General features: G+C 42.5%; 1 protein-coding gene across 1 annotated transcript in view; it reads right to left on the bottom strand.

The window, feature by feature from the left end:
• The window catches only part of LOC112228455 (rho GTPase-activating protein 32), a 241,599-nt gene that overhangs the window by 156,927 nt on the left and 58,499 nt on the right, over positions 1-26,173 (bottom strand). The window contains exon 2 of the mRNA XM_024393786.2: positions 1,834-1,935. Within this exon, the coding sequence (XP_024249554.1) occupies positions 1,834-1,910 (77 nt within the window). The 5' untranslated portion in view covers positions 1,911-1,935. The remainder of the gene's footprint in view (positions 1-1,833; positions 1,936-26,173) is intronic.

The following is a 26,173-nucleotide window of genomic DNA, read 5'->3' on the forward strand; positions in this document are numbered from 1 at the left end:
ATTTCCTTCCTTTCCATTTCCATTTCTGCACTCATTTGAGAATTTCCACACTGCCACAAAGGGCTGCCCGATATTGGCACATTTTTTGGCCTTATTTTTAACCAAATGTTGCAATTGCAATTTGACTTGTGATTTAGATCAAAACACCTGGTTGAACTGTTGGAATCATGGAAATGTGTTTATTCTAACTCTATAGTTAGAATATAAATAAAGATCAAAACACCTGGTTGAACTGTTGGAATCATGGAAATATGTTTATTCTAACTCTATAGTTAGAATATAAATAATAGTAGGCACTTTGAATACAGTGTTGTTTGACATGAAAATGCCAGGGATACATTTTTGTGACAGGGTAGGAACCAAAGTGATGGTCAGTGTTTCCTAGGGGACCCTCTAATTTTTGGCCACATTGCCATGTTTTTTTCATGTAGCCAACATATTCATGCTTTGCCTATTGATTTAGATGATACTGTTGCACAAACAACATGCTGATTTAGGCCTACACCAGCACTTTTTTCAGGCTGTATTAGCTATCTACGTTTGCTCTGACTCAGTACATTTTTTAGCTAGCTTGCCAACTAATTAGCATTAGCAGCTAACATGACTTAGCTAAAACTTGCTAAGTAAAGAAACTAGCTGTTTGCAGATGTAAGAAACACCAAAAAAATGTGGATTTATATTAAGAAGCAACACTGTCATCAACATTGCTGCATGTGCTGCATTGACCATGCAGATTGAATGCAAGTGTCTCGTGGTCAAGCAACAACAATTGCGCTCGAGTGACAGGCAGGACTAGGTCTGTGTGGAAAGCGGCATGAGGAGAGAGTGGAGAGGGATGACTCAAGTAGCAGTGTAAACTATAGAAATTGACGTTACACATGGAATATCACATTTAATAAACCAAACATTCAAATACCGTTATAGAAGGTAGAGTAAAAACCCAAACCGGTCTGTGCATCAATACCTGTATATAGTAAAATACGGTATGCCGCCCAGCCCTAGTATGGCTCCATAATAGACTCTGAAAAACTGTGTGAATGCCTTCCTACACTACCCTACAGTATGTGCGTATGCTACATTGACTGGGTTGGAATGTGTAGCTTATGCTATCCTATGCTTTTGAGTGGAAATTGGTCCAGCGGAAGCTGATAGATGACGTAGCTGAAATCTGATATATTAGCCAAAAGAGCAGAAGAGGTAATGCTGTAGCATGCTAGCTCTGTCATTAAGGAAATATGAACAAGGGTTCCCAGCAGTGATGGTCCGTAATGGCTGCACTGCATACAGCATCAGTGACTCTGGAAAGCCAGTCAGCCTGATGGCACAGTAAGGAAATTGATGATTGCGAACGCGCCCCCTTAACCTAACCTACATCACTCAGGCACGTCTGCCACTGCCTCCCCCTGCCTGTGCTCACACTGGTGTAATTTATCCTTGAAGCATTTAAAGTGAAGAGTCAGCCAAGCCACACACACACACGAGGTAGCGCAGACACACACATACAAACAAACTCGTGTAGGGCCCTCTCAGTTAGACACCCCGACACAACACACACAACGTGGAATACAGTCACAGCCATACACGTGTTCAACATTGTAATAAAACACAAACACCAAAAATCTTATTGCAGCCAACTAACATATTACACAGCTATTTGCATGCTGTAACTGTACGGACACACACACGCTTGTACTCTTACTGTACAAACAGAAACAGATACAGCTCCACCTGCTATAAAACTAGAGTGGGGTTTGAAAAGCTTCCCCTGGCCAGACAGCTATGGGACTGACTAGAGTAGTAGAGGTGAGTGTGTGCTATGACGCTAGGTCTTACCTGTCAGAGATGTCATGGCTGGCTGCTGCCGTGGCTCCGAGCAGTCCTAGAGCTGCACTCCCCAATGCTGCCTCCATGATACTGGCTCACTGCAGGAGTAGCCTGCCAGAGAGGGAGGAGAATGTGGAGAGGTAGGTGAAGAGAGAGGGGAGGGAGAGAGATGATGTGAAGAGGAAGGTAATGTGGAAGATTGACAAGGGACAAAGATAAGAGGAGAGAGAAAGAGAAGCTGTTGTGTGTGTGTGTTTGTAGCCTGGGGATTATATCCAGAAAGCAGCAGATGAAATGCATTTAACCCCCGCTATTCTGGAAGAGCAACTCCAACAAGTTACAATAGATAGCTATGGAGCAGGTTTTCTGTTAGGAAATTGTTTCACCAGACATTTTAAAAAGAAGTATTTTAATTTACCTGACAAGGACCCATATGCATTGGGTGTGTAACCTAATTAGGGTGTCCACGAACGGTGGTTAGAATGATAGAAATCACATTTAGAATATGGTCATTCATATTAACAGAACATGCAAGTAGAGGAGCAAGTAGAGGACGCAACGATGTCCGGTCCTTCTTACCAAATTCTGAAGATACAATAACTGTCCACATGTACTTTTCCTCAGCCAACAAGACAAGTAAGGAGCAGCAAAAGCACTAGCTTATGTCAATCTACTATCCCCCATTGTTTAAAAGTTTACCTATTCTATTGGTCAGCTTGTCGAGAAAGAAATAGCCTATTCCAAACAAACTCTCAGACAGTTGCCTTACCGAGACAATAAGACAGTGGCAGAATAAATTCAACCACACCTTGTGCTGTGGACAATAAAAGGCCACTTTAAGGTGAGTATATTTCGGTGTGTAATAAAGGCCTTTTGTAGGGGAAAACAAATTTTGATTGGCTGGGCCTGGCTCCCCAGCGTGTCGGCCTGGCTGCCAAGTGGGTGGACCCCTGCCCTCCCAGGCCCACCCATGGCTGCACCCCTGCCCAGTCATGTGAAATACATAGATTAGGGCGTAAAAAATGTATTTATCAATAAAATCTTTGAAATTGCATTTTGCGTTCATATTTCAGTATATTTAAGACGACTGGTAATTCCATCAATTACGAGGCTAAAAAGCATTATTTCTTCTCTAGGACAATTGGCCAGTGCTAATTATATTTAAAAATAGCCTTTTCAATTATAATTTTTTGACCAAAAGCCAGCTTTCACCAACTAACGAAAACCCTGATATGGAAATAAAAATGTAAACGATGATATTTTTTACGGGAAAAAACAAACATGTATCGAGTGAAACAATCCTAATGAACCTGAAAATGTTTTACTCAGAAACCGTAGTGAATTTCCTACAGATGTAATTAGCTATGTTTTCATGAATCGATATCAGTGCCTTGCATATCAGTTGATGCCTACAAAATAGAATACAGGCTGTTTCTTGCAAATGCCGTTCAATTACACACGCCCAGTGACAGTCGTGTTGCCTCTCCTTTTCTCTTCTCTCATTTTTATTAGTGTGCGTGCGAGAGAGAGAGTGATTGACTGAGTGTTGTCACAAGCGAGAACACAAAGGATGTCAACTTGACCGAGAAATTATTGCTTACAAGCCCTCCCATTAATGCAGAGCTAAAGAAATAATCAAACGAAAAACAGTAACACAAGTAATAAAATACACAATGGAGCAAAACTCAACAAAAAGAGAAATGTCCTCTCACTGTCAACTGCATTTATTTTCAGAAAACTTAACATGTGTAAATATTTGTATGAACATAACGAGATTCAACAACTGAGCCATAAACTGAACAAGTTCCACAGACATGTGACTAACAGAAATGGAATAATGTGTCCCTGAACAAAGGGGGGGGGGTCAAAATCAAAAGTAACAGTCAATGCAGCTTGTGGCCACACCAGATACTAAGTACTACAGTAAATCTCCTCATGGACTGCACCAGATTTGCCAGTTCTTGCTGTGAGATGTTACCCCATTCTTCCACCAAGGCACTTGCGAATTCCCGAACATTTCTGGGGGAGGAATGGCCCTAGCCCTCACCCTCCGATCCAACAGGTCCCAGACGTGCTCAATAGAATTGCGATCCGGGCTCTTCGCTGGCCATGGCTGGCATTCCTGTCTTGCAGGAAATCACGCACACGACGAGCAGTATGGCTGGTGGCATTGTCATGCTGGAGGGCCATGTGAGGATGAGCCTGCAGGAAGGGTAGCACGAGGGAGGAGGATGTCTTCCCTGTAACGCACAGCATTGAGATTGCCTGCAATGACAAGCTCAGTCCGATGATGCTGTGACACACCGCCCCAGACCATGACGGATCCTCCACCTCCAAATCGATCCCACTCCAGAGCACAGGCCTCAATGTAATGCTCATTCCTACGATAATAAACGCAAATCTGACTATCACCCCTGGTGAGACAAAACCGCGACTCGTCAATGAAGAGCACTTTTTGCCAGTCCTGTCTGGTCCAGCGACAGTGGGTTTGTGCCCATAGGCAACGTTGTTGCCGGTGATGTCTGGTGAGGACCTGCCTTACAACGGGCCTACAAGCCCTCAGTCCAGCCTCTCTCAGCCTATTGCGGACAGTCTGAGCACTGATGGAGGGATTGTGCGTTCCTGGTGTAACTTGAGCAGTTGTTGTTGCCATCCTGTAACTGTCCTGCAGGTGTGTTCAGATGTACCGATCATGTGCAGGTGTTGTTACACGTGGTCTGCCACTGCAAGTACGATCAGCTGTCCGTCCTGCCTCCCTGTAGCGCCGTCTTAGGCGTCTCACAGTACGGACATTGCAATTTATTGCCCTGGACACATCTGCAGTCCTCATGCCTCCTTGCAGCATGCCTAAGGCACGTTCACGCAGATAAGTAGGGACCCTGGGCATCTTCAGTTTGGTGTTTTTCAGAGTCAGTAGAAAGGCCTCTTTCGTGTCCTAAGTTTTCATAACTGTGACCTTAATTGCCTACCGTCTGAGGAAAAGGGATGCTTCTTTATTTGCTGAGTTTATAGACAGGGAGAACCAGAACCAAATGAATTGAGGGGTACGAGGTATTTGAGGTAGATATGTACATGAAGGCAGGGGAAAGTGACTAGGCATCAGGATAGATAATGGTAAGACTAAAATAAATAACAGAGTCACAGCAGAATATGATGTGTAAAAGTGTGCGTGGGTGTATGTGTTTGTGTTGTGCTGGTGTGCATGCATATGTAGTGTATGTGAATGTGTGTGGGTTGTATGTGTGCATGTGTAAATAGTTTGTATAGTCAGTGTGCGTTAAGTCCGTGCAAGATAGTTAATTAAATGGCACTGACCCTATTTAGCTTTCTCGTGGCTATTTAGTAGTGTTATGGCTTGGGGGTAGAAGCTGTCTCGTAGTCTGTTGGTTCGAGAGCTGGTGCTCTGATACCATTTGCAGGAAGGTCGTCGAGTTAATAGTCCGTTTATGGCAGGGGTTCCCAAACCTTTTTGGCCCGCAACCCCATTTTGATATCATCTGAAAAAGGTGATGCAATGTAATCAATGGCCAATGTTTACTTTTTAAATTTGGGCTATGACAGTCTATTACAAATCAGTGTGACAGTACTTTTGACAGAAGGAATTATGGTTTGAAGTGACAAACGCTTCAAAAGGTATTGGGAAGTTGGAAAGCAGTAGCGGTAAGTGAGTAAAATCACTGAGGAAACCAGAAAAAAAGGCCATATTACAACCTTTGTTGTGATAATTGCGTTGTTTGCTCTATAACCTGTTAGTTCATATGCCTTGCCCGAGACAATAAGAAAACACAGTGGCAGAAAAATTCAACCACACCTTTGTTTCATCCCAAAACCGGAGAGAAACATCTGTCCTGTGAAGTCAGCAAAGCATATTGCATGAAACAAACAGTTACATGACCTTCAGCATAGTTAATGTTTAAGAAATGCTCAGACTACTAACCAATTATTGGTTTAGAACCACAGAGAATTACCGCAAGTCGCAAAGAAAACAGGAGCTACCTCAACTACCCCAGAATCATTTCAACTTAAATATTTACAGTGAATTCGGTAAAGTATTCAGACCCCTTGACATTTTCCACATTTGTTACATTACAGCCTTATTCTAAAATGTATTAAATAAAAATTTTCCTCATAAATCTACACACAATACCCCATAATGACAAAGCAAAAACAGTTTTATAAATATCAGCTACAGTACCTTCGGAAAGTATTCAGACCCGTTGACTTATTCCACATTGTTACATTACAGCCTTACTCTGAAATGGAATAAATACAAAATCCTCAATCTACACACAATACCCCATAATGACAAAGCAAAAATAGGTTTTTAGAAATGTTTGCTAATTTATAAAACATGTTTCCATTTCTACAGAGTGATTGAGTCCACTTGTGGTAAAGTCAATTGACTGGATATGATTTGGAAAGGGACACACCTGTCGATGAGGTCTCACAGTTGACAGTGTATGTCAGAGAAAAAACCAAGCCATGAGGTTGAAGGAATTGTCCGTAGATCTCCGAAACAGGATTGTGTCGAGGCACAGATCTGGGGAAGGGTACCAAAACAGTTTTGCAGCATTGAAAGTCCCGAAGAACACAGCGACCTCCATAATTCTAAAACGGAACAAGTTTGGAACCACCAAGAATATTCTTAGAGTTGGGGAGAAGGGCCTTGGTCAGGGATGTGACCAAGAACCCGATGGTCACTCTGACAACGCTCCAGAGTTCCTCTGTGGTGATGGGAGAACCTTCCAAAAGGACAACAATCTCTGCAGCACTCAGCCAATCAGGCCTTTATGGTAGAGTGGCCAGATGGAAGCCACTTCTCAGTAAAAGGCACATGACAGCCCACTTGGAGTTTGCCAAAAGGCACCTAAAGGACTCTCAGACCATGAGAAACAAGATTCTCTAGTCTGATGAAACCAAGATTGAACTCTTTGGCTTGACTGCAAAGCGTCACGTCTGGTGGAAACCTGGCACCATCCCTACGGTTGAAGCATGGTGGTTGCAGCATCATGCTGTGGGGATAGTTTTCAGCGGCATGGACTGGGAGACTAGTCAGGATCGAGGGAAAAATGAATGAAGCAAAGTACAGAGAAATCTTTGATGAAAACCTGCTCCACCTTCCAACAGGACAGCGACCCTAAGCACATAGCCAAGACAAAGCAGGAGTGGCTTTGGGAGAAGTCTCAATGTCCTTGAGGGGCCCAGCCAGAGCCCAGTCTTGAACCAGATTGAATATCTCTGGAACCTGAAAATAGACGTGCAGCGACGCTCCCCATCCAACCTGACAGTTCTTGGTGTCTTGGTGTCTTGGTGACAGTTCTGCCGAGAAGAATGGGAGAAACTCCCATAATACAGGTGTGCCAAGCTTGTAGATTCATACCCAAGAAGACTCAAGGCTGTAATCGCTGCCAAAGGTACTTCAGGAAAAAGTACTGAGTAAAGGGTCTGAATACTTATGTAAATGTGATTTCAGTTTTCATTAGTAATACATTTGCAAATCCTTTGACATTATTGGATAGTGTGTAGATTGATGAGCGGGGAAAAAACAATTGAATCCATTTTAGAGTAAGGCTGTAACGTAACAAAATGTGGGAAAAGGGGTCTGAATACGTTCTGAATGCACTGTATACATAATCAAAATCACCTATGCTTAGTCTAATACAGTGATAATTAAAAGATACCAAACATAATTTAGTCCAATCAACATAAGCTAAATATGTGGCTTTCCTTGGTTCTGATGCGCGTGTGTGTGTGTGTGGGGTGTGTTCGTGCAAGTAGAAAAAAACATGTTGGCTGACCCTAGTTGTAGAGAAACGCCAATGCCATCCTCCTCTCTTTCATGTTGACGAAACGGTCTATAACTGTCATACAGTAAACGCTTTTAGTTTTTGTTGTCCTAGGCTACCTGGCTAAATTGCTAAATTGCTTGCTCGCTAGCCTAACTTCCTTTCATGGGTAAAGATGAGCCAGCTAGTTAACATTAGCCCATTACATATTGAACTTCCTTCCTCTCAGGCCAGGGGCACAATGTATGAAGTTATGGTTGGATCAGTATCCCTGTTATAATCCTTGGCCAGTACGGAGAATGAAGAAAAACGACAAGTTTAAATCCCTATCTCAATCCATGGCTAATTTAGGAAAGGGACAATTTTAGCCATCTAGCCACCGGAAGACGACACAACAAGATTAAGACAATTCATGGTGTTTCTGTCAATTACGTTTTGCTTTTGATGTAATTGGTTTGAAGCCAAATCCAAACTGGTTTCCCTTGACACTTTTTCTTGGTGAGCCAGGACCATTCACAGTTGTGTTCACTCAGTTTAGATCAACACTGATTGCCTATTTTTTTTATACTTAGTTTTTTATCAAGGGATGCCAAATGCTCGCTGGCTTTCCTTGCATTCAACACTACAGACAGCTTCAGATAGATGGGCTACACAGAGACAGAGGGGGCGCTGTTTCGCTCGCTCGGATGTGTTCTCCAGTGAGATATATTCAGCCTCTTGCGACTTGAAGGAAAATTATGAAACACAGATGACAAATAAAATATTATACATGTTTTTGTTGGGAGGGAACCTTGCTTCCCTTGGCATCCATGAATGCATACCACTGTTCAGATCATCATCAGGCAATCATTTTGAATGATATTCTGTGTAGAAAGGTCGCTAATTTGAATCCTGGAGCCGTCTAGGTAAAACATATGTTGATGTGCCTTGTGCAAAGCACCTAACCCTAATTACTCCTTTAAAGCCGCTCTGGATAAGAGCATCTGCTAAATTACTAAAATGTATAGTATGTGTGTGATAGAGAGACCAACACTGAGAATGTATGTGTGTGTCAATGTGATGGAGAGAATGCATGTGTCACATAGAACATTTATATTATCAAAAGGATTGTGTGTGTAAGAATGGATGTGATGTGCATGACAGAAAATGTGTCAGTGTGTGTGTGTGTGTTTGCTTGTGTGTATGCGCCAGTGAGGCAGGCAGGCAGCGAGGGGCCAAGCGGACTGGGCTTCACACGAATACCTGACGCAGCAGAATCCCCATAAAGTAAACGACCTTGACGGAGGACAGTGAATCTGCTCCTCTGACAGCAACCCATTGCATGGACACAGAATCTCAATACACACTGGATGTCTGGATTAACACCACATCGAAGAATGGGACGATCAAAGAAATTCAAATTTCTGCAGATGACTTTGGGAGTACATTGCATTTTGGATCATTAAATATATAGTGGCCACGCGAAGGCACACTAGTTACTCTTCAGGAAAATCAAAATCAATACTTGAATGATCCCCTCAGTTGAAAGAACATAATACAGTATATTCACAGGGATTGAGAAAGAACTGTGTCAGATGATATTTAGTTGACATCCCTGGTAATACAGTAGGTCTATATTCATAGGGAAAGAAGTGTTAGAAAACGTAGAAACCATCTGATTCTGATGCAATTACCTCTTGTCTCAAGTAAGAAGCAACTTTATCTCTGATGTTGTCATCTTTAGTTGACGTCCCTGCTAACACAGCAGGCCTATGCAGAGCAATAGTAAAGGCATCTTTTTGTAAGCACCAACTCCGGCATGGCTCATTGGTCAAAACCTATGGGTAAAGGAATGTTTTTTTTTTATTAGGGTTATTGGATAAACTTTGATCAGCTCACGCCACTTTTTGTGAATTCTGAAGTCTCTATGTAATCAAAACAAGCACAGACTTCAGAATTCATAAAGGTCATGTTAACTGACTGATATCTCATTGAAAAAAAATCTATAAAATCTCTAAGCCGGTGTTAACCTCAGACCTTATTTTTGGCGTTTATCCCAAAACCCCATTCTTTCCACATTCATTTCCCCATAGGAAGGGCTGAGCGAACCAGAGGTAACTAATTACCGTTCTTTTAGGACTACAAACTGGTGAGCTCTATACCCATAGAGAGAAGTGTTTTGAAGCACAGAAACTTCTGGTTCGTAATGACCACCAGTCACTGTCTCAAATAAGAACGATTTTCTCAGAGATTGTCATCTTCAGTAGATGTCCCTGGCATTTAATCATGTCTGACGAGCCAATTCTCCCCTCCACTCTAGCCCTCTATCCAGCCGGCAATTAGTCAGACCTGGCATTTGCATTACGATACCCGCGGTTTGCCATTTAATGAGAAGGAAATCACGCTACGGTTGGGCTAATTGAGTGACTCAAAACTGATCCATACAACCTCTTGTATATTTCTGGCCTACTCCACCGCCTCTTGTGCTTTTCAGAGAGCTTAAGATTGTGTTTGCGATCTTATAAACAGTATTTGGGAAAATGTTGTGCGGTTTGCTCTAATCAGACCATCATTCAGTGGAATATAGAAGGTGGGAGGCACGGCTAAAATGCCATGAAGAGAAAATAGTTGCAGTTTCTGAAGCTATTCAAAGATGGCTATTCAAACATTTTAATATTTCAACACACGGAGAGGGAGATAACTCACCAATTAAACAGTATATGGAAATAAATGGCTGTAGCATAGGGCTTACAGTGTTTGATAGGCAATGCAAAGAAATGATGATGCCATCAGATCCTTCACTGTTGTTCCTTCTTCGAACAAGCCTCTCCCTGATAAGTGACAGACTAAGAATGAATATACTGCGATTTCTGAATGTCTCACAAGAAAGAGGGTTGACACCCACCATCTCAGATTTTTCTGAAATTGTTTTGGTTGTTAGAAACAGATAAGATTAGCATTCCTGCGACATTTTGTTGAAATATAATTTGACCTCTGAGAAATTAAGCTAATTGATTGCACCCAAATTGGCCATTTTAATTGATTTGATTAATATAATTAATGAATATAGTACCTAATATCAGGAATCCAAAGAGATGGTCAAAAGCCACCCACGGACCCTCCACGCCAACCCACCCCAACAACTGGTACACTGGATGATTTCTCTGTTTGACAAGTAGTATGGAGCTGTGGCTGAGTATTGTTTCTTCATCCTATAAATGTATTCCCAGTGAATTCTGTGTTGTCTTTTCCCCTGTTCAGAGAATTTATTTAGGTTTATGTCCCATCTTACAACCTGATATTACCGTGTTCTGACCACTAGATGGTGCTGTTGCTGCTATTCATTTTTTTAAGAATACCCCCCCCCCTCATTGCTAAAGGGATAGTTCACCCAAAGTACACAATTATGTATTGGTTTCCTTACCCTGTAAGCAGTATATGGACAAGGTATGACATCAGCCCATGCTTAGGTTGTGTTTAACTGGCCACCGTTTGAAATGCATTTATTTTATAGCATTTGTGGCATCACTCCAATGCTAGTCAATGGTACATATTAGCTTTTTTGTGCTTCATATCCCCCAAGAATCACCTAACTCACAGAGTTAGGGATGCACGTTATATCGGTGAGCATATTGAAATCGGTCGATATTAGCTAAAATTGCAAACATCGGCCCAATGTCTAGTTTAACGCCGAAGGTGCAAAACCAATGTCAAAGCTGACGTGCATACCTATGTAGATGACGTAATGACGCCACAAAAATACAGCGCTACACAGAAAAACACTAAGCACATACTTCCAACAACTAAACAAGTCGAAGTCGAGCAGTCATTTGAAAGAGTAAGAACTTTTCAGAGAGACAACATCCATTAACTTCTTGACGCTACCCATCCCTTAAGCAGGATAATTGTCATCAGCGACCGCTGAATAGCATAGCGCCTCAGTCAAATAATATTACTAAAAATATTCATAATCATGAAATCACAAGCGCAATATTGCAAAACACAGCTTAGCCTTTTGTTAATCCACCTGTCGTCTCAAATTTAGAAATTATGCTTTACAGCGAAAGCAATCCAAGCGTTTGAGTAAGTTTATCGATCGCATGACAAAACATTAAGTACACTTAGCATCAGGTAGCTTGGTCACGAAAATCAGAAAAGCAATCAAATTAATCGTTTACCTTTGATGATCTTCGGATGTTTTCACTCACGAGACTCCCAGTTACACAACAAATGTTATTTTTGTTCCATAAAGATCATTTTTATATCCAAAATACCTCTGTTTGTTTGGCGCATTATGTTCAGAAATCCACAGGATTTAATATCCGTAATGTCCACAGAAACATGTCAAACGTTTTTTATAATCAATCCTCAGGTTGTTTTTAAAATATATAATCGATAATATATCAACCGCAAATATCTTTCACAGTAGGAGAGGGAAAAGCAATACCTATCCAAACTCTGTTGCATGAGCAAAACTCATGTGACCACTTGACGCGATGACATCGTTCTGGTTCATTTTTCAATATAAAAGCCTGAAACTATGTCTGAAGACTGACACCTTGAGGAAGCGATAGGAAAAGGAATCTGGTTGATATCCTTTTAAATGGAGCAATGGGAGGCTATGGAACATGGAGTTTTCAAAATAGAAGCCACTTCCTGGTTGGATTTTTCTCAGGGTTTCACCTGCAATATCAGTTCTGTTATACCCACAGACAATATTTTGACAGTTTTGGAAACTTTAGAGCGTTTTCTATCCTAATCTGTCAATTATATGCATATTCTAGCATCTGGTCCTGAGAAATAGGCCATTTACTTTGGGAACGTTATTTTTCCAAACATAAAAATAGTGCCCCCTAGCGTCAAGAGGTTAATGCCAAGACAATGGATTTCATTGCCCTTGACAATCAACTGTCCTCGGTCTTGGGTGATGTTGGCTTTCGCCGACTGGTCGAGCCCCAGTACACTATTTGTCAGATGTTGCCCTACCGGAGTTACACAGTATTGTTGAATCGCACATCCATGAGCTACATGCTATGGGCATCAATGCTATTAGCTTCACGACTGACATTTGGACCAGTGATGTGAGCCCCATGAGCATGCTGAGTCTGACAGCACAGTCAGTGGGTCAACGAGGATTTCGTACCGAGGAAAGACGTTTTGCATGCTCAAGAATGTACTGATTCTCATACCACTGATGCCATTACAATGGCATTTGAGAACATATTTGAAACACTCCTAAAGCCATTCAAATAACTGACTTGAGAAATAAGCTAATCAACTGTGTCTGCAGCAGACGTGATACCTGCTCAACAAAACCGCAGACACGGACCGTGGGGTTAAAAACTTGTAGAAGTACTCGAGTACTGAACAAGCGATTCGGTGGCATTCTCACGGAGCCTCTTTACTGTGTCGCCACCATGCTATGTACAAGGATCGCTACTTCAAAGCAGACAAGAAACAGGGTTTACGTGAAAATGTTACATACACAGCTGGACAAGATGGAAACGGACACAGTGACAGTGCGCACTGAGGAAGAGAGGCCACGGACAGACAGAGCTGAAACTTCACTGCTTGACATGTATGACGAAATCCTGATTAAGAATGAAATGACTGAACAAATGAACAATGAAACAGCACAGCAAGCTAAATAAATAGGTTTTGTTGTTTTACTGGTAATGGGGACAAATGTAAATGCCAACAAAATCACTTTTTGGGCAGTGTGTGTATCAACTATTTAACTGTACTAGAATGCTTAAAAGGCCTCAAATGTGAAATATCGGTTATCTGTATCGTTTTTTTCTTGGCAAGGAAAATCTCAGATATCAGAATCGGCCAAAAATGTCATATCAGTGCATCCCTACCTATAATTAATTGCAATATGAATTAATAGATTTCCTTCAAAATAACATAATTAAGGATGGTAAAAAGCAGCTTTTCTCTGTGCTCCTGCAAGGCCTGTTAGCCAAAATACATGCACTTGGATATTCAAATTAGCTACCAACTCCACGTCGGGAAGCATTGCACATACTGGCTAATAGGCTGGCTTTGTTTAACCCATGTGGCAGCATATTTCGGGATTTTGGCACTGAGGCCATGTATCTACTTCTCCAGAGTAAGATGAACTTGTGGATACACATTTTATGTCCAGTATGAAAGAAGTTAGAGTTCTAGCGCGATCACAATGACTGGCAGTCTATGACCCTGGGCGAGAAAAAGGTTCCCACTCTAATTTATGCATTGGCCACAACTATACTTAAATGACAAGTCAACAACCTTTGTGTACGCGCAAAAATAATAAACTTTTCACTAGACAGTAAGTTTAAGCCTTAGCAGCTGGGGTGGAAGGATTTGACGGACTGGGTGAACACCAGAAGAGCTAATATACTGTAGGAAGCACTAAACTAGCATAGCCACCAGAAAAACGGTATAACACTCAAGCACAGGGTTGCCTTTAAGGACTCCAGAATTGGGGATATGGCATGGCGCATCACTCAACAGTTTTAAACAAAATGTCTGTCATTTCTGTCATCTTCAAATCCAATGATATTGGTTGCGTGCACATTTTACAGGTGCAGCAAAATGCTTATGTTTCTAGCTTTAACAGTGCAACAATACTTAACAATACACAAACTATTTTTGGTCTATTGGATGGAAAATTATGTATTTGAGAAGTGTGCCTTTGATTAAACTTGAATGAGTGTACCTGGTTGTCAAGCTCTAGGCCCATCTTTTTGGGGATGTCTATTCGTGACAACCTACAAAATCTGAATTGCTACACTTCACTGTATTGCACCAGTACCGAGGCAGCATTTTGGATATTGGGTGTGTTGTGTACACCTATAAAGGTTGTGTATGTGTTTGGAATCTGATCCGACTATCGATAAAGTTGACTGTGTTTCCAGACATGGCTGACCCATACTAATGTGAACAAGCTGGGTGGCGGTCTACATGAGATGAGGGGCTGGGTCCCGTCCCTACAGAGCATGACCTTATCTGAGGTATTGACAGGCCAGCAGATATCAGACCAAGTACATGTTACATCGGGCCATGCATAGTACGTTTACAAGCACACTAAATCATTTCATATTAAACTGATTATGGCAGTAGGCTGAGTACGGCATTAGTCATGTAAACACCTTACTCTGATTATGTTAAATCGGCATACGGTCATAATCGAAGAAAGCATCCAGCGATTGAAACACCTGGTTTCCGAGTTACAGCGGTGTATTTGATCTGCACTTGTGCTAGCGCGAGCTTCCTTCTTTTGCATGAGTGAAGTGAGTTCGGAAGGTGGAGACAGCGCAGGTGCATCAAAGCTGTGACCGAGAGACTGAAAAACAGCTTCTATCTCCAGGCATCAGACTGTTAAATAGTGACCACTAGCCAGCCTCAGCCCAGTACCCTGCCCTGAACTTGTCAATGTTACTAGTCGCTATCACGCATATAAGGCCCTCCCCCGCCCTCCTTTCGGAAAAGCTGACCACGACTCCATTTTGTTGATCCCTGCCTACAGACAGAAGCTAAAACAAGAAGCTCCCGCGCTCAGTTCTGTTCAACGCTGGTCCGACCAATCTGATTCCACGCTCCAAGACTGCTTCCATCACGTGGACTGGGATATGTTCCGCACTGCGTCCAACAACAACATTGACGAATACGCTGTTTCGGTGAGCGAGTTCATTAGAAAGTGCATTGAAGATGTCGTTCCCATAGCAACGATTAAAACATTCCCAAACCAGAAACCGTGTATTGATGGCAGCAGTCGCGTGAAACTAAAAGCGTGAACCACTGCTTTTGACCAGGGCAAGGTGACTGGAAACATGACTGAATACAAACAGTGTAGCTGTTCCATCCGCAAGGCAATCAAACAAGCTAAGCGTCAGTATAGAGACAAAGTAGAGTCGCAATTCAACGGCTCAGACACAAGAGGTATGTGGCAGGGTCTACAGTCAATCACAGATAACAAAAAGAAAACCAGCCCCGTCACGGACCAGGATGTCTTGCTCCCAGGCAGACTAAATAACTTTTTGCCCGCTTTGAGGACAATACATTGCCACTGACACGGCCCGCAACCAAAACATGGACTCTCCTTCACTGCAGCTGACGTGAGTAAAACATTTAAACGTGTTAACCCTCGCAAGGCTGCAGGCCCAGACGGCATCCCCAGCCGTGTCCTCAGAGCATGCGCAGACCAGCTGGCTGGTGTGTTTATGGACATATTCAATCAATCCCTATCCCAGTCTGCTGTTCCCACATGCTTCAAGAGGGCCACCATTGTCCCTGTTCCCAAGAAAGCTAAGGTAATGGAGCTAAACGACTACCGCCCCGTAGCACTCACTTCCGTCATCATGAAGTGCTTTGAGAGACTAGTCAAGGACCATATCACCTCCACCCTACCTGACACCCTAGACCCACTCCAATTTGCTTACCATCCAAATAGGTCCACAGACGATGCAATCTCAACCACACTGCCCTAACCCATCTGGACAAGAAGAATATCTACGTGAGAATGCTGTTCATCGACTACAGCTCAGCATTTAACACCATAGTACCCTGGGTCTCGACCGCGCCCTGTGCAACTGGGTACTGGACTTCATGATGGGCCGCCCCCAGGTGGTGAGGGTAGGTAACAACATCTCCATCCGGCTGATCCTCAACACTGGAGCCCCACAAGCGTGCGTTCTGAGCCCTCTCCTGTACTCCCTGTTCACCAACGACTGCGTGGCCATGCACGCCTCCAACTCAATCATCAAGTTGGTGGACGACACTACAGTGGTAGGCTTGATTACCAACAACGACGAGACGGCATACAGGGAGGAGGTGAGGGCCCTCGGAGTGTGGTGTCAGGAAAATAACATCACACTTAACGTCAACAAAACTAAGGAGATGATTGTGGACTTCAGGAAACAGCAGAGGGAGCACCCCCCTATCCACATCGACGGGACAGTAGTGGAGAGGGTAGTAAGTTAAGTTCCTCGGCGTACACATCATGGACAAACTGAATTGCTCCACCCACACAGGCAGCGTTGTGAAGAAGGCGCAGCAGCGCCTCTTCAACCTCAGGAGGATGAAGAAATTCAGCTTGTCACCAGATGCACAATCGAGAGCATCCTGTCGGGCGTGTATCACCGCCTGGTACGGCAACTGCTCCGCCCACAACCGTAAGGCTCTCAAGAGGGTAGTGAGGTCTGCACAACGCATCCCGGGGGCAAACTACCTGCCCTCCAGGACACCTAAACCACCCGATGTCACAGGAAGGCCATAAAGATCACCAAGGACAACAACCACCCAAGCCACTGCCTGTTCACCCCGCTATCATCCAGAAGGCGAGGTCAGTACAGGTGCATCAAAGCAGGGACCGAGAGACTGAAAAACAGCTTCTATCTCAAGGCCATCAGACTGTTAAACAGCCACCACTAACACTGAGTGGCTAATGCCAACATACTGACTCAACTCCAGCCACTTTAATAATGGAAATTGATGTAAAATATATCACTAGCCACTTTAAACAATGCTACTTAATATAATGTTTACATACCCTACATTACTCATCTCATATGTACAGTGGGGCAAAAAAGTATTTAGTCAGCCACCAATTGTGCAAGTTCTCCCACTTATAAAGATGAGAGAGGCCTGTAATTTTCATTTTCATAGGTACACTTCAATTATGACAGACAAAATGAGAAGAAAAAAAATCCAGAAAATCACATTGTAGGATTTTTTTATGAATTTATTTGCAAATTATGGTGGAAAATAAGTATTTGGTCACCTACAAACAAGCTAGATTTCTGGCTCTCACAGACCTGTAACTTCTTTAAGAGGCTCCTCTGTCCTCCACTCGTTACCTGTATTAATGGCACCTGTTTGAACTTGTTATCAGTATAAAAGACCTGTCCACAACCTCAAACAGTCACACTCCAAACTCCACTATGGCCAAGACCAAAGAGCTGTCAAAGGACACCAGAAACAAAATTGTAGACCTGCACCAGGCTGGGAAGACCGAATCTGCAATAGGTAAGCAGCTTGGTTTGAAGAAATCAACTGTGGGAGCAATTATTAGGAAATGGAAGACATACAAGACAAGACCACTAATAATCTCCCTCGATCTGGGGCTCCACGCAAGATCTCACCCCGTGGGGTCAAAATGATCACAAGAACGGTGAGCAAAAATCCCAGAACCACACGGGGGGACCTAGTGAATGACCTGCAGAGAGCTGGGACCAAAGTAACAAAGCCTACCATCAGTAACACACTACGCCGCCAGGGACTCAAATCCTGCAGTGCCAGACGTGTCCCCCTGCTTAAGCCCGTACATGTCCAGGCCCGTATGAAGTTTGCTAGAGAGCATTTGGATGATCCAGAAGAAGATTGGGAGAATGTCATATGGTCAGATGAAACCAAAATAGAACTTTTTGGTAAAAATTCAACTCCTTGTGTTTGGAGGACAAAGAATGCTGAGTTGCATCCAAAGAACACCATACCTACTGTGAAGCATGGGGGTGGAAACATCATGCTTTGGGGCTGTTTTTCTGCAAAGGGACCAGGACGACTGATCCGTGTAAAGGAAAGAATGAATGGGGCCATGTATCGTGAGATTTTGAGTGAAAACCTCCTTCCATCAGCAAGGGCATTGAAGATGAAACGTGGCTGGCTCTTTCAGCATGACAATGATCCCAAACACACCGCCCGGGCAACGAAGGAGTGGCTTCGTAAGAAGCATTTCAAGGTCCTGGAGTGGCCTAGCCAGTCTCCAGATCTCAACCCTATAGAAAATCTTTAGAGGGAGTTGAAAGTCCGTGTTGCCCAGCAACAGCCTCAAAACATCACTGCTCTAGAGGAGATCTGCAGGAGGAATGGGCCAAAATACCAGCGAAAGTGTGTGAAAACCTTGTGAAGACTTACAGAAAACGTTTGACCTCTGTCATTGCCAACAAAGGGTATATAACAAAGTATTGAGATAAACTTTTGTTATTGACCAAATACTTATTTTCCACCATGATTTGCAAATAAATTCATTAAAAATCCAACTATAATTTTTTTTCTCCAGAAAAAAATCACAATTTTGTCTGTCATAGTTGAAGTGTACCTATGATGAAAATCACAGGCATCTCATCTTTTTAAGTGGGAGAACTTGCACAATTGGTGGCTGACTAAATACTTTTTGCCCCACTGTATATGTATATACTGTACACTATATCATCTTTATGTACAACATGTATCACTAGCCACTTTAAACTATGCCACTTTCTTTACATACACTACATTACTCATCTCATATGTATATACTGTACTCGATACCATCTAATGCATCTTGCCTATGCCGTTCTGTACCATCACTCATTCATATATCTTTACGTACATATTCTTTATCCCTTTACACTTGTGTGTATAAGGTACTAGTTTTGGAATTGTTAGGTTAGATTACTCGTTGGTTATTACTGCATTGTCGGAACTAGAAGCACAAGCATTTCGCAACACTCGCATTAACATCTGCTAACCATGTGTATGTGACAAATAAATTTGATTTTGATTTGACCCGGTACTCTCCCCTGCACCTTAGAGACTGCTGCCCTATGTACACAGTCATTAAACACTGGTAGGGCTGTGGCGGTCACAAAATTTTGTCAGCCGGTGATTCTCAAGAAAATAACTGTCGGTCTCACTGTATTTGACAATTAATTAACAATAAACACATTTAGCATCTCCTGGGTTCCACACACACTTCTTTTTAAATGGCTTGTAGACTAATACATCTATTTATTTTAGACAGGTTTAAAGAAGCATGATAAGAAGAAAATGTAGTATTATTTCAGAAAAAAAGAATAGCATACTCTGAGTTGTCCTTATGTTATGTCATGATGAGGCTATGCCAAATAGCTGTGGGCTAGACTCGTTCATTTAGCAGAGAAGATTTGCTTAGAATTCCGTTGCATTCTTTTATAGTAGTTTATAGTATGAAGAATACAAATGAACAAAGCTAAATAAAATAAATATTTTCTCCAAATTATTTAAGGGAGTGCGCACATGGGGCTATTCTGTGTTGAGCAGTTAACAAAGAAATAGGTACTCCTAAAATGATCTTCCCCAAACTTGAAACTCATGCGCTGCTTATATATGCTAAAACCCCTTGTAAAGCGGATTAATGTGCTTCATTTTAAGAAGTTATTTGGCCACTTTAGTTGTGATACAAATGTTATCAAAACATATAGGCCTATAGGCTAGGCTACATGAGATGTGCAACTAGGATTAGAAAAAAGTTGCACAAAAAAAGGCAGTTTATTACGCTGGGCATCATTCACAAGTGATAGAATAGTATTATATTAGCCTTGATTTAATCTTTACATATACAAAATAATAATATATGTGTGTGACATTTGTTTTGACTTAGAATGGACCATTACCATGCTTTTCCTGTGGTTCATTTTCATGCCAGCCAGGTAGGCATAATATTAGGAAAGTTGAGAAATAAATATAGTAGACCTACAATCTATACAGATTTAAGTGGATTTAACAAGTGACATCAATAAGGGATCATAGCTTTCACCTGGATTCACCTGGTCAGTCTGTCATGGAAAAAGCAGGTCTCCTTATTGTTTTATACACAGTGTATATATACAAAAACACACACTCACACTACATCAACAAAAGTATGTGGACACCTGCTTGTCAAACATCTCATTCCAAAATCATGGGCATGAATATAGAGTTGGTCCCCCCTTTGCTGCTATAACAGCATTCATTCTTCTGGAAAGGCTTTCCACTAGATGTTGGAACATTGCTGCAGGGACTTGCTTCCTTTCAGCGACAAGAGCATTAGTGAGGTCGGGCACTGATAGCGGGAGATAAGGCGTTCCAATTCATCCCAAAGGTGTTCGAAGGAATTGAGGTCAGGGCTCTGTGCAGGTCAGTGAAGTTCTTCCAAACCAATCTCGACAAACCATTTCTATACGGACCTCGCTTTGTGCATGGGGGCATGCTGAAACAGGAAAGAAAAACTGTTACCACAAAGTTGGAATGCACAGAATAATCTAGAACGTCATTGTGTGCTGTAGCATTGGAACTAAGGGGCCCAGTCCCAGACCATTATTCCTCCTTCACCAAACTTTATAGTTGGCACTATGCATTCGGGCAGGTAGCGTAGTCCTGGCATCCACCACACCCAGATTCGGCCGTTTGACTGCCGGATGGTGAAGCGTGATTCATCACTCCATAGAACCTGTTTACACTGCTCCAAAGTCCAATAGCGGAGAGCTTTACACCACTCCAGCCAACGCTTAGCATTGCACATGGTGATCTTTGGCTTGTGTGCGGCTGCTTGGCCATGGAAACCCATTTCATGAATCTCCAGACTAACAGTTTTTGTGCTTACGTTGCTTCCAGAGGCAGTTTAGAACTCGGTAGTGAGTGTTGCAACCGAGGACAGATGAGTTATACAAGCTACGCACATCAGCGGTCCCCTTCTGTGAGCTTGTGTGGCCTACAACTTCGCGGCTAAGCCGTTGTTGCGCCTAGACGTTTCCACTTCACAATAACAGCACTTACAGTTGACTTGGGCAGCTCTAGTGGGGCAGAAATTTGTTGAACTGACTTGTTGGAAAGATGGCATCCTATGACGGTGCCACAATGAAAGTCACTGAGCTCTTCATTAAGGCCCTTCTACTGGCAGTGTTTGTCTTTGGAGATTGCATGGCTGTGTGCTCGATTTTACACAACTGTCAGCAACAGGTGTGGCTGAAATTGCAGAATCCACTAATTTGATGGGGTGTACACATACTTTTGTATACATAGTGTAAGTGTGCTTGTAATTGTGTAGCCTAAATGGTAAGCATTCTCAATTATGCTTTTCTTTTATTGACAAGATGATAAAATAACAAGAATGAACTTCACGTATACTGCAACTGACAATACGTGATCCATTTAGGTTGGACATGGTTTTTCAATGGCCCTTTGATTGGTCTATAACCTCCCCACAGATGTAACATGGGGCCTAATCAAACACAGCCATCTCTGACAACAAATCCTCAATTAAATCCTTCCATCTCCGCTCATATTGTCATGCAGCAGGTAGCAAGCATTATCACGGGGTTCACTCTGGGGAGTGACCAGGGTTGCATATTTTAGGGAATATTCAGAAATAGAAACTTTCTGTGGGAATTAACAGAAACATATGGGAATTAAAGGAAATATATGCAAATTAATATTAACACCATTTAAATGTAATGTTTTTTTGCATTGGATATATTTACCATAGCATATGGAGACCGAAACATAAACCTTATACCTTATCATAAGTAGACATAGTTGAAAATGATTAAATCCTTCCAATAGAAGTTTTTAAAATCTATTTAGTTACGAATCTGACTTTAAATGTTGACTTCACATGGGATGATTTCACTGAACAAAAGGGAATATTGAATGATTCCCAATGATCTAATCGCATCTCCCAAAAACATTTAACATATCTGTGAAATGGTAGTCTAGAAACTAAAGCTTTGGTTGTCTTCCTCTCAGGCTTCCAGTTCCTGTCCCTGGACCACCTCTTGAACATCCGACTCTGGGGCCTCATTGTCACGGTCACTTTCCAACCTTGTTGAGGATGGCTCATTTTTCAGGCTCAAAAAGCCTCAAATTCACCCGGATGGCCACCAATTTTTCAACCTTTTTATTGGTCAGCCTGTTGCGTGCTTTGGTGTGTGTGTTCCCAAACAAGGTCCAGTTGTGCTCTGAGGCAGCTGATGTTGGTGAGATATGGAGGATGGAGGAGGCAACAGGGGAAAGAGCCTCAGATCCACAAAGTCCCTTCCACCAGGTGGCTGTGAGATATGTTGGCATGACTGCCATATTGCGTCTCCATCCCAAAGCCCTTGCTTGGAAGTGTACTTCACCAGACTGTCAAGAACCTTGCTCTTGCCAGCATACTTGGGGACCAACATGTACGCTGCTGAGTTTATGGGCTTCAGGCAGAAGTCTTCACGCTTTTTGATGCATTTCAGAACTGCAATTTCCTCTACTTGGAGCAACCGTGAAGTAGTGGGCAGTGCAGTACAGATTTCTTCTCTTACATCTGCAAACAGAGTCTGAACATCAGACAGGATGGCATTGCACAGATTGAGGGAGACAATGGCTACTGCTATAGGTTTCAGGAGTTTCAGGCTGCTTACCACACTCTCCCAAAATACATCATCCAGGAGGATCCTCTTGATGGGGCTATCTATATCGGCAGACTGTGATATGGCCATTTCTTGGAGAGACTCCGTCCCCTCCAGGAGACTGTCAAACATGATGACAACACCACCCCAACGGGTGTTGCTAGGAAGCTTCAATGTGGTGCTCTTATTCTTCTCACTTTGCTTGGTGAGGTAGATTGCTGCTATATGACCCTTCACATACATAATCATTTCCTTGGCTCTCTTGTAGAGTGTATCCATTGTTTTCAGTGCCATGATGTCCTTGAGGAGCAGATTCAATGCATGAGCAGCACAGCCAATAGGTGTGATGTGAAGGTGGTACTCCTCCACTTCAGACCAAGCAGTCTTCATGTTTGCAGCATTGTCTGTCACCAGTGCAAATATCTTCTGTGGTCCAAGGTCAATGATGACTGCCTTCAGCTCATCTGCAATGTAGAGACCGGCGTGTCTGTTATCCCTTGTGTCTGTCCTCTTATAGAATACTGGTTGAGGGGTGGAGATGTAGTTAATTATTCCTTGCCCACGAACATTCAACCACCCATCAGAGATGATTGCAATACAGCCAGCTTTCTCTATGATTTGCTTGACCTTCACTTGAACTCTGCATCCAGCAAATTAGTAGATAAAGCGTGTATGCTGGGCAAAGAACATTCAGAAATCTCTTCCAATACACATTGCCTGTGAGCATCAGAGGTGAACCAGTTGCATATGCAGCTCAAGCAAGACATTCATCAGCATTTCTGACTACATTCATCCATTGAGTCAAAGACACTTCTCATTCAAGGAGGACCATGAGCTGTTGCTATTGATAAGATGTCTGATTCAACATTTTCACCTCGAATAGAAGTAGAGGGACTTTTGTCAGAGGTTGCTTGTTGTGAGCACTTAGGAAACTTTATGTACTTGGCCAGATGATTCTGCATCTTTGTTGCATTCTTCACATATGATTTGGCACAGTATTTGCAAATGTACACAGCTTTTCCTTCTACAATAGCTGCAGTGAAATGTGTCCACACATCAGATAGTGCCCGTGGCATTTTCCTGTAAAGATTAGAAAAAAATAGTTTAAATAAACAATTCCTTGTACAGATAAATACCTAGGTTAAACTCCTTTGTAAGATAAATGTTTTAAAATGAAACATGTATGGAAACAGGTGAATTAACACTCAGTTAGCAGGCTCAAGCAACCGAAAACCCACATGGTAGCAAAAACTAACTAGCAGAAATTGTTAACAAGTTAGAAATGATTTAAACACACTTTGCTGTAGCCTACTATTTACTAGTTAACAAAACGTGTATGTCATAAAATATATTCACCCCACCCAGTATTGTAATCAAACCTTACCAGAAAGCATGTAGTCCTTGGCTCAGACAGTGTAGTAGTGTGGGCTCAATAGCATCTCATTAGCGTGCAAGATCTTGAGAATCAGCTGCACATGTGATGGAAAGAACGCACTGTGCATGCAGAGGGTTGCAATTCCAATGAATTGGGGATAGTTTAACAAAAATATGCCACAAGACCTAGAATTGCCTTGTGTATGCCACAAAAAAGGGTTGCTGTTAGATAACTTTGTGTGAATTTAAGCAAAAATCCCAAAATTCCAGCGCTTAACGTCCCCTTAACGTTTCCAACCCTAGGAGTGACTGCAATTTTATCAGGAAAGGTGTGTAGGCCAGGTTCACCTGTGTCCAATCACTGCCAACCTTCTCTTTTGTGTGCTAATGCAACCTTGCGAGATCGGCGGAAAAGTGACAATTCACTTGCTGGATTTTGGTCCCTTCTCAACTATAGCACACAGTCGATGCAAGTTTCACATCAATATTACAAGGTTAGGAAGTAGGAAAGTGACCCAAAGCCTGTCAGAGACCCTAGATGTGTTGTCATGAGAAGCAAAACTGGGTAATAGGCCTACTGTATACCCAACCTGTTTATGGAGAATACCACTGTAGCTATAAATCATGGTTGTGTTACTTTGCTTGCATTTCAAACTGCTTTTCTGGGGTGTTTGATCAACCGATTACAGTTGGGATATGGGAGTTGATTGATGAGAAGCTGGACATCCCCATATTTTCCATATAAGTCTGCTGTCTCTCCCACAGGTACGGCCATTAAAATACAGATTATAGTTTATCAGCCAGCAAAACCACAAAAATGCTTCATAATGCAATGATTGATAACGTTGATTATCCACCTACTCCGTTTATGAATTCAGAGCTCTCCAGACATGTTCAGACTTGCCTGGAAATGTGTTGCTGCAGACACTCCAGCACCAAAACATTGGAAATAAATTGTCTGGTTTATAGAGTCTGATGTGAGGAGGGGTAGCACCTACGCTGACAAATAGATCTGGGACTACTGGCTGACGGGAAGCCGGCTGCCCCAGAAATAACTCAATAAATAAATGAATGAATGGATGACAGAGGGAGCGAGTGGAGAGTCTCCCAGGCTTGCACAAAGACCTGCAAGCTTAGTGGATTAACAAAGAGGACCTTCCACTCAAAAAAAATAAGTTTAGCTCCTGGGGCTCCAGTGGTGATTGGGCACTAAAAGGAAGTGTCGTAGAGGTCACACCGTGTGAGCAGCATGGAATCTACCGACCCCCCCATGGCACCTACTATAGTACAGGAGGAGTGTGTTTCAGCTTTAGTCACAGAATGTCAGCGAACATGTAATTGCAGCAAAAGCTTGTCCACACCTTGCAATTATCTCCAGTACACTCCTCTGGGAGCTTTGACTTGGTCACAGAACGGATACACATGGAGAGGATGAGGTGATGACTAAACAAAAACAGAGTTTACAACATTTTCATTTTATGAACGCTAAACCCACGCAAGCAATTCATTTGGTTAATAGACAATTAAAATGTGATTGAGTTGATGAAGCCCATCAGGTGGAAACAGACATCACAGTCTAGTACAGATTTTAATTATTCAGATTGCCTTATTGTCCCAAGTTCTCCCCGTTTCGTCATTGGATAAATTGTGAACTATTATTTCAATTGGAATGTCAGCCACCTTAAAACCCCTCAGAGCTTAAAAAAAACACTATAAAAAAAAACAAAGGTTCGTAAATACCTTCGGTTGCCAGTGAGTGAAATTCATCTTCTTTATGTCCTCTGCAGTGCATCTGTGCAATGGCTCAGCGACTGCCTAGAATGACTCATTGCCCCGAGTAGTGTTGTGCAGGGGCCTGTTGCCACTGTGCAGTGGGAATGAGAGGATTTTAGCTGAACTCCGAGTCAGGTCACCACTGTAGGTGACCTGCAAACAGACCAGTACAAATCAATAAGTGATTACTCAATGGCGCCTCGCATAAGTTTCCTGGTGCGCCTTGCTGATGTTGTTTGACAGCCTACCACTGATCTCTCTCACCTGTTTTGATAAAGTATATAACTGGCG

This window comes from Oncorhynchus tshawytscha, linkage group LG30 (assembly GCF_018296145.1).
Source record: "Oncorhynchus tshawytscha isolate Ot180627B linkage group LG30, Otsh_v2.0, whole genome shotgun sequence".
Taxonomy (NCBI): domain Eukaryota; kingdom Metazoa; phylum Chordata; class Actinopteri; order Salmoniformes; family Salmonidae; genus Oncorhynchus; species Oncorhynchus tshawytscha.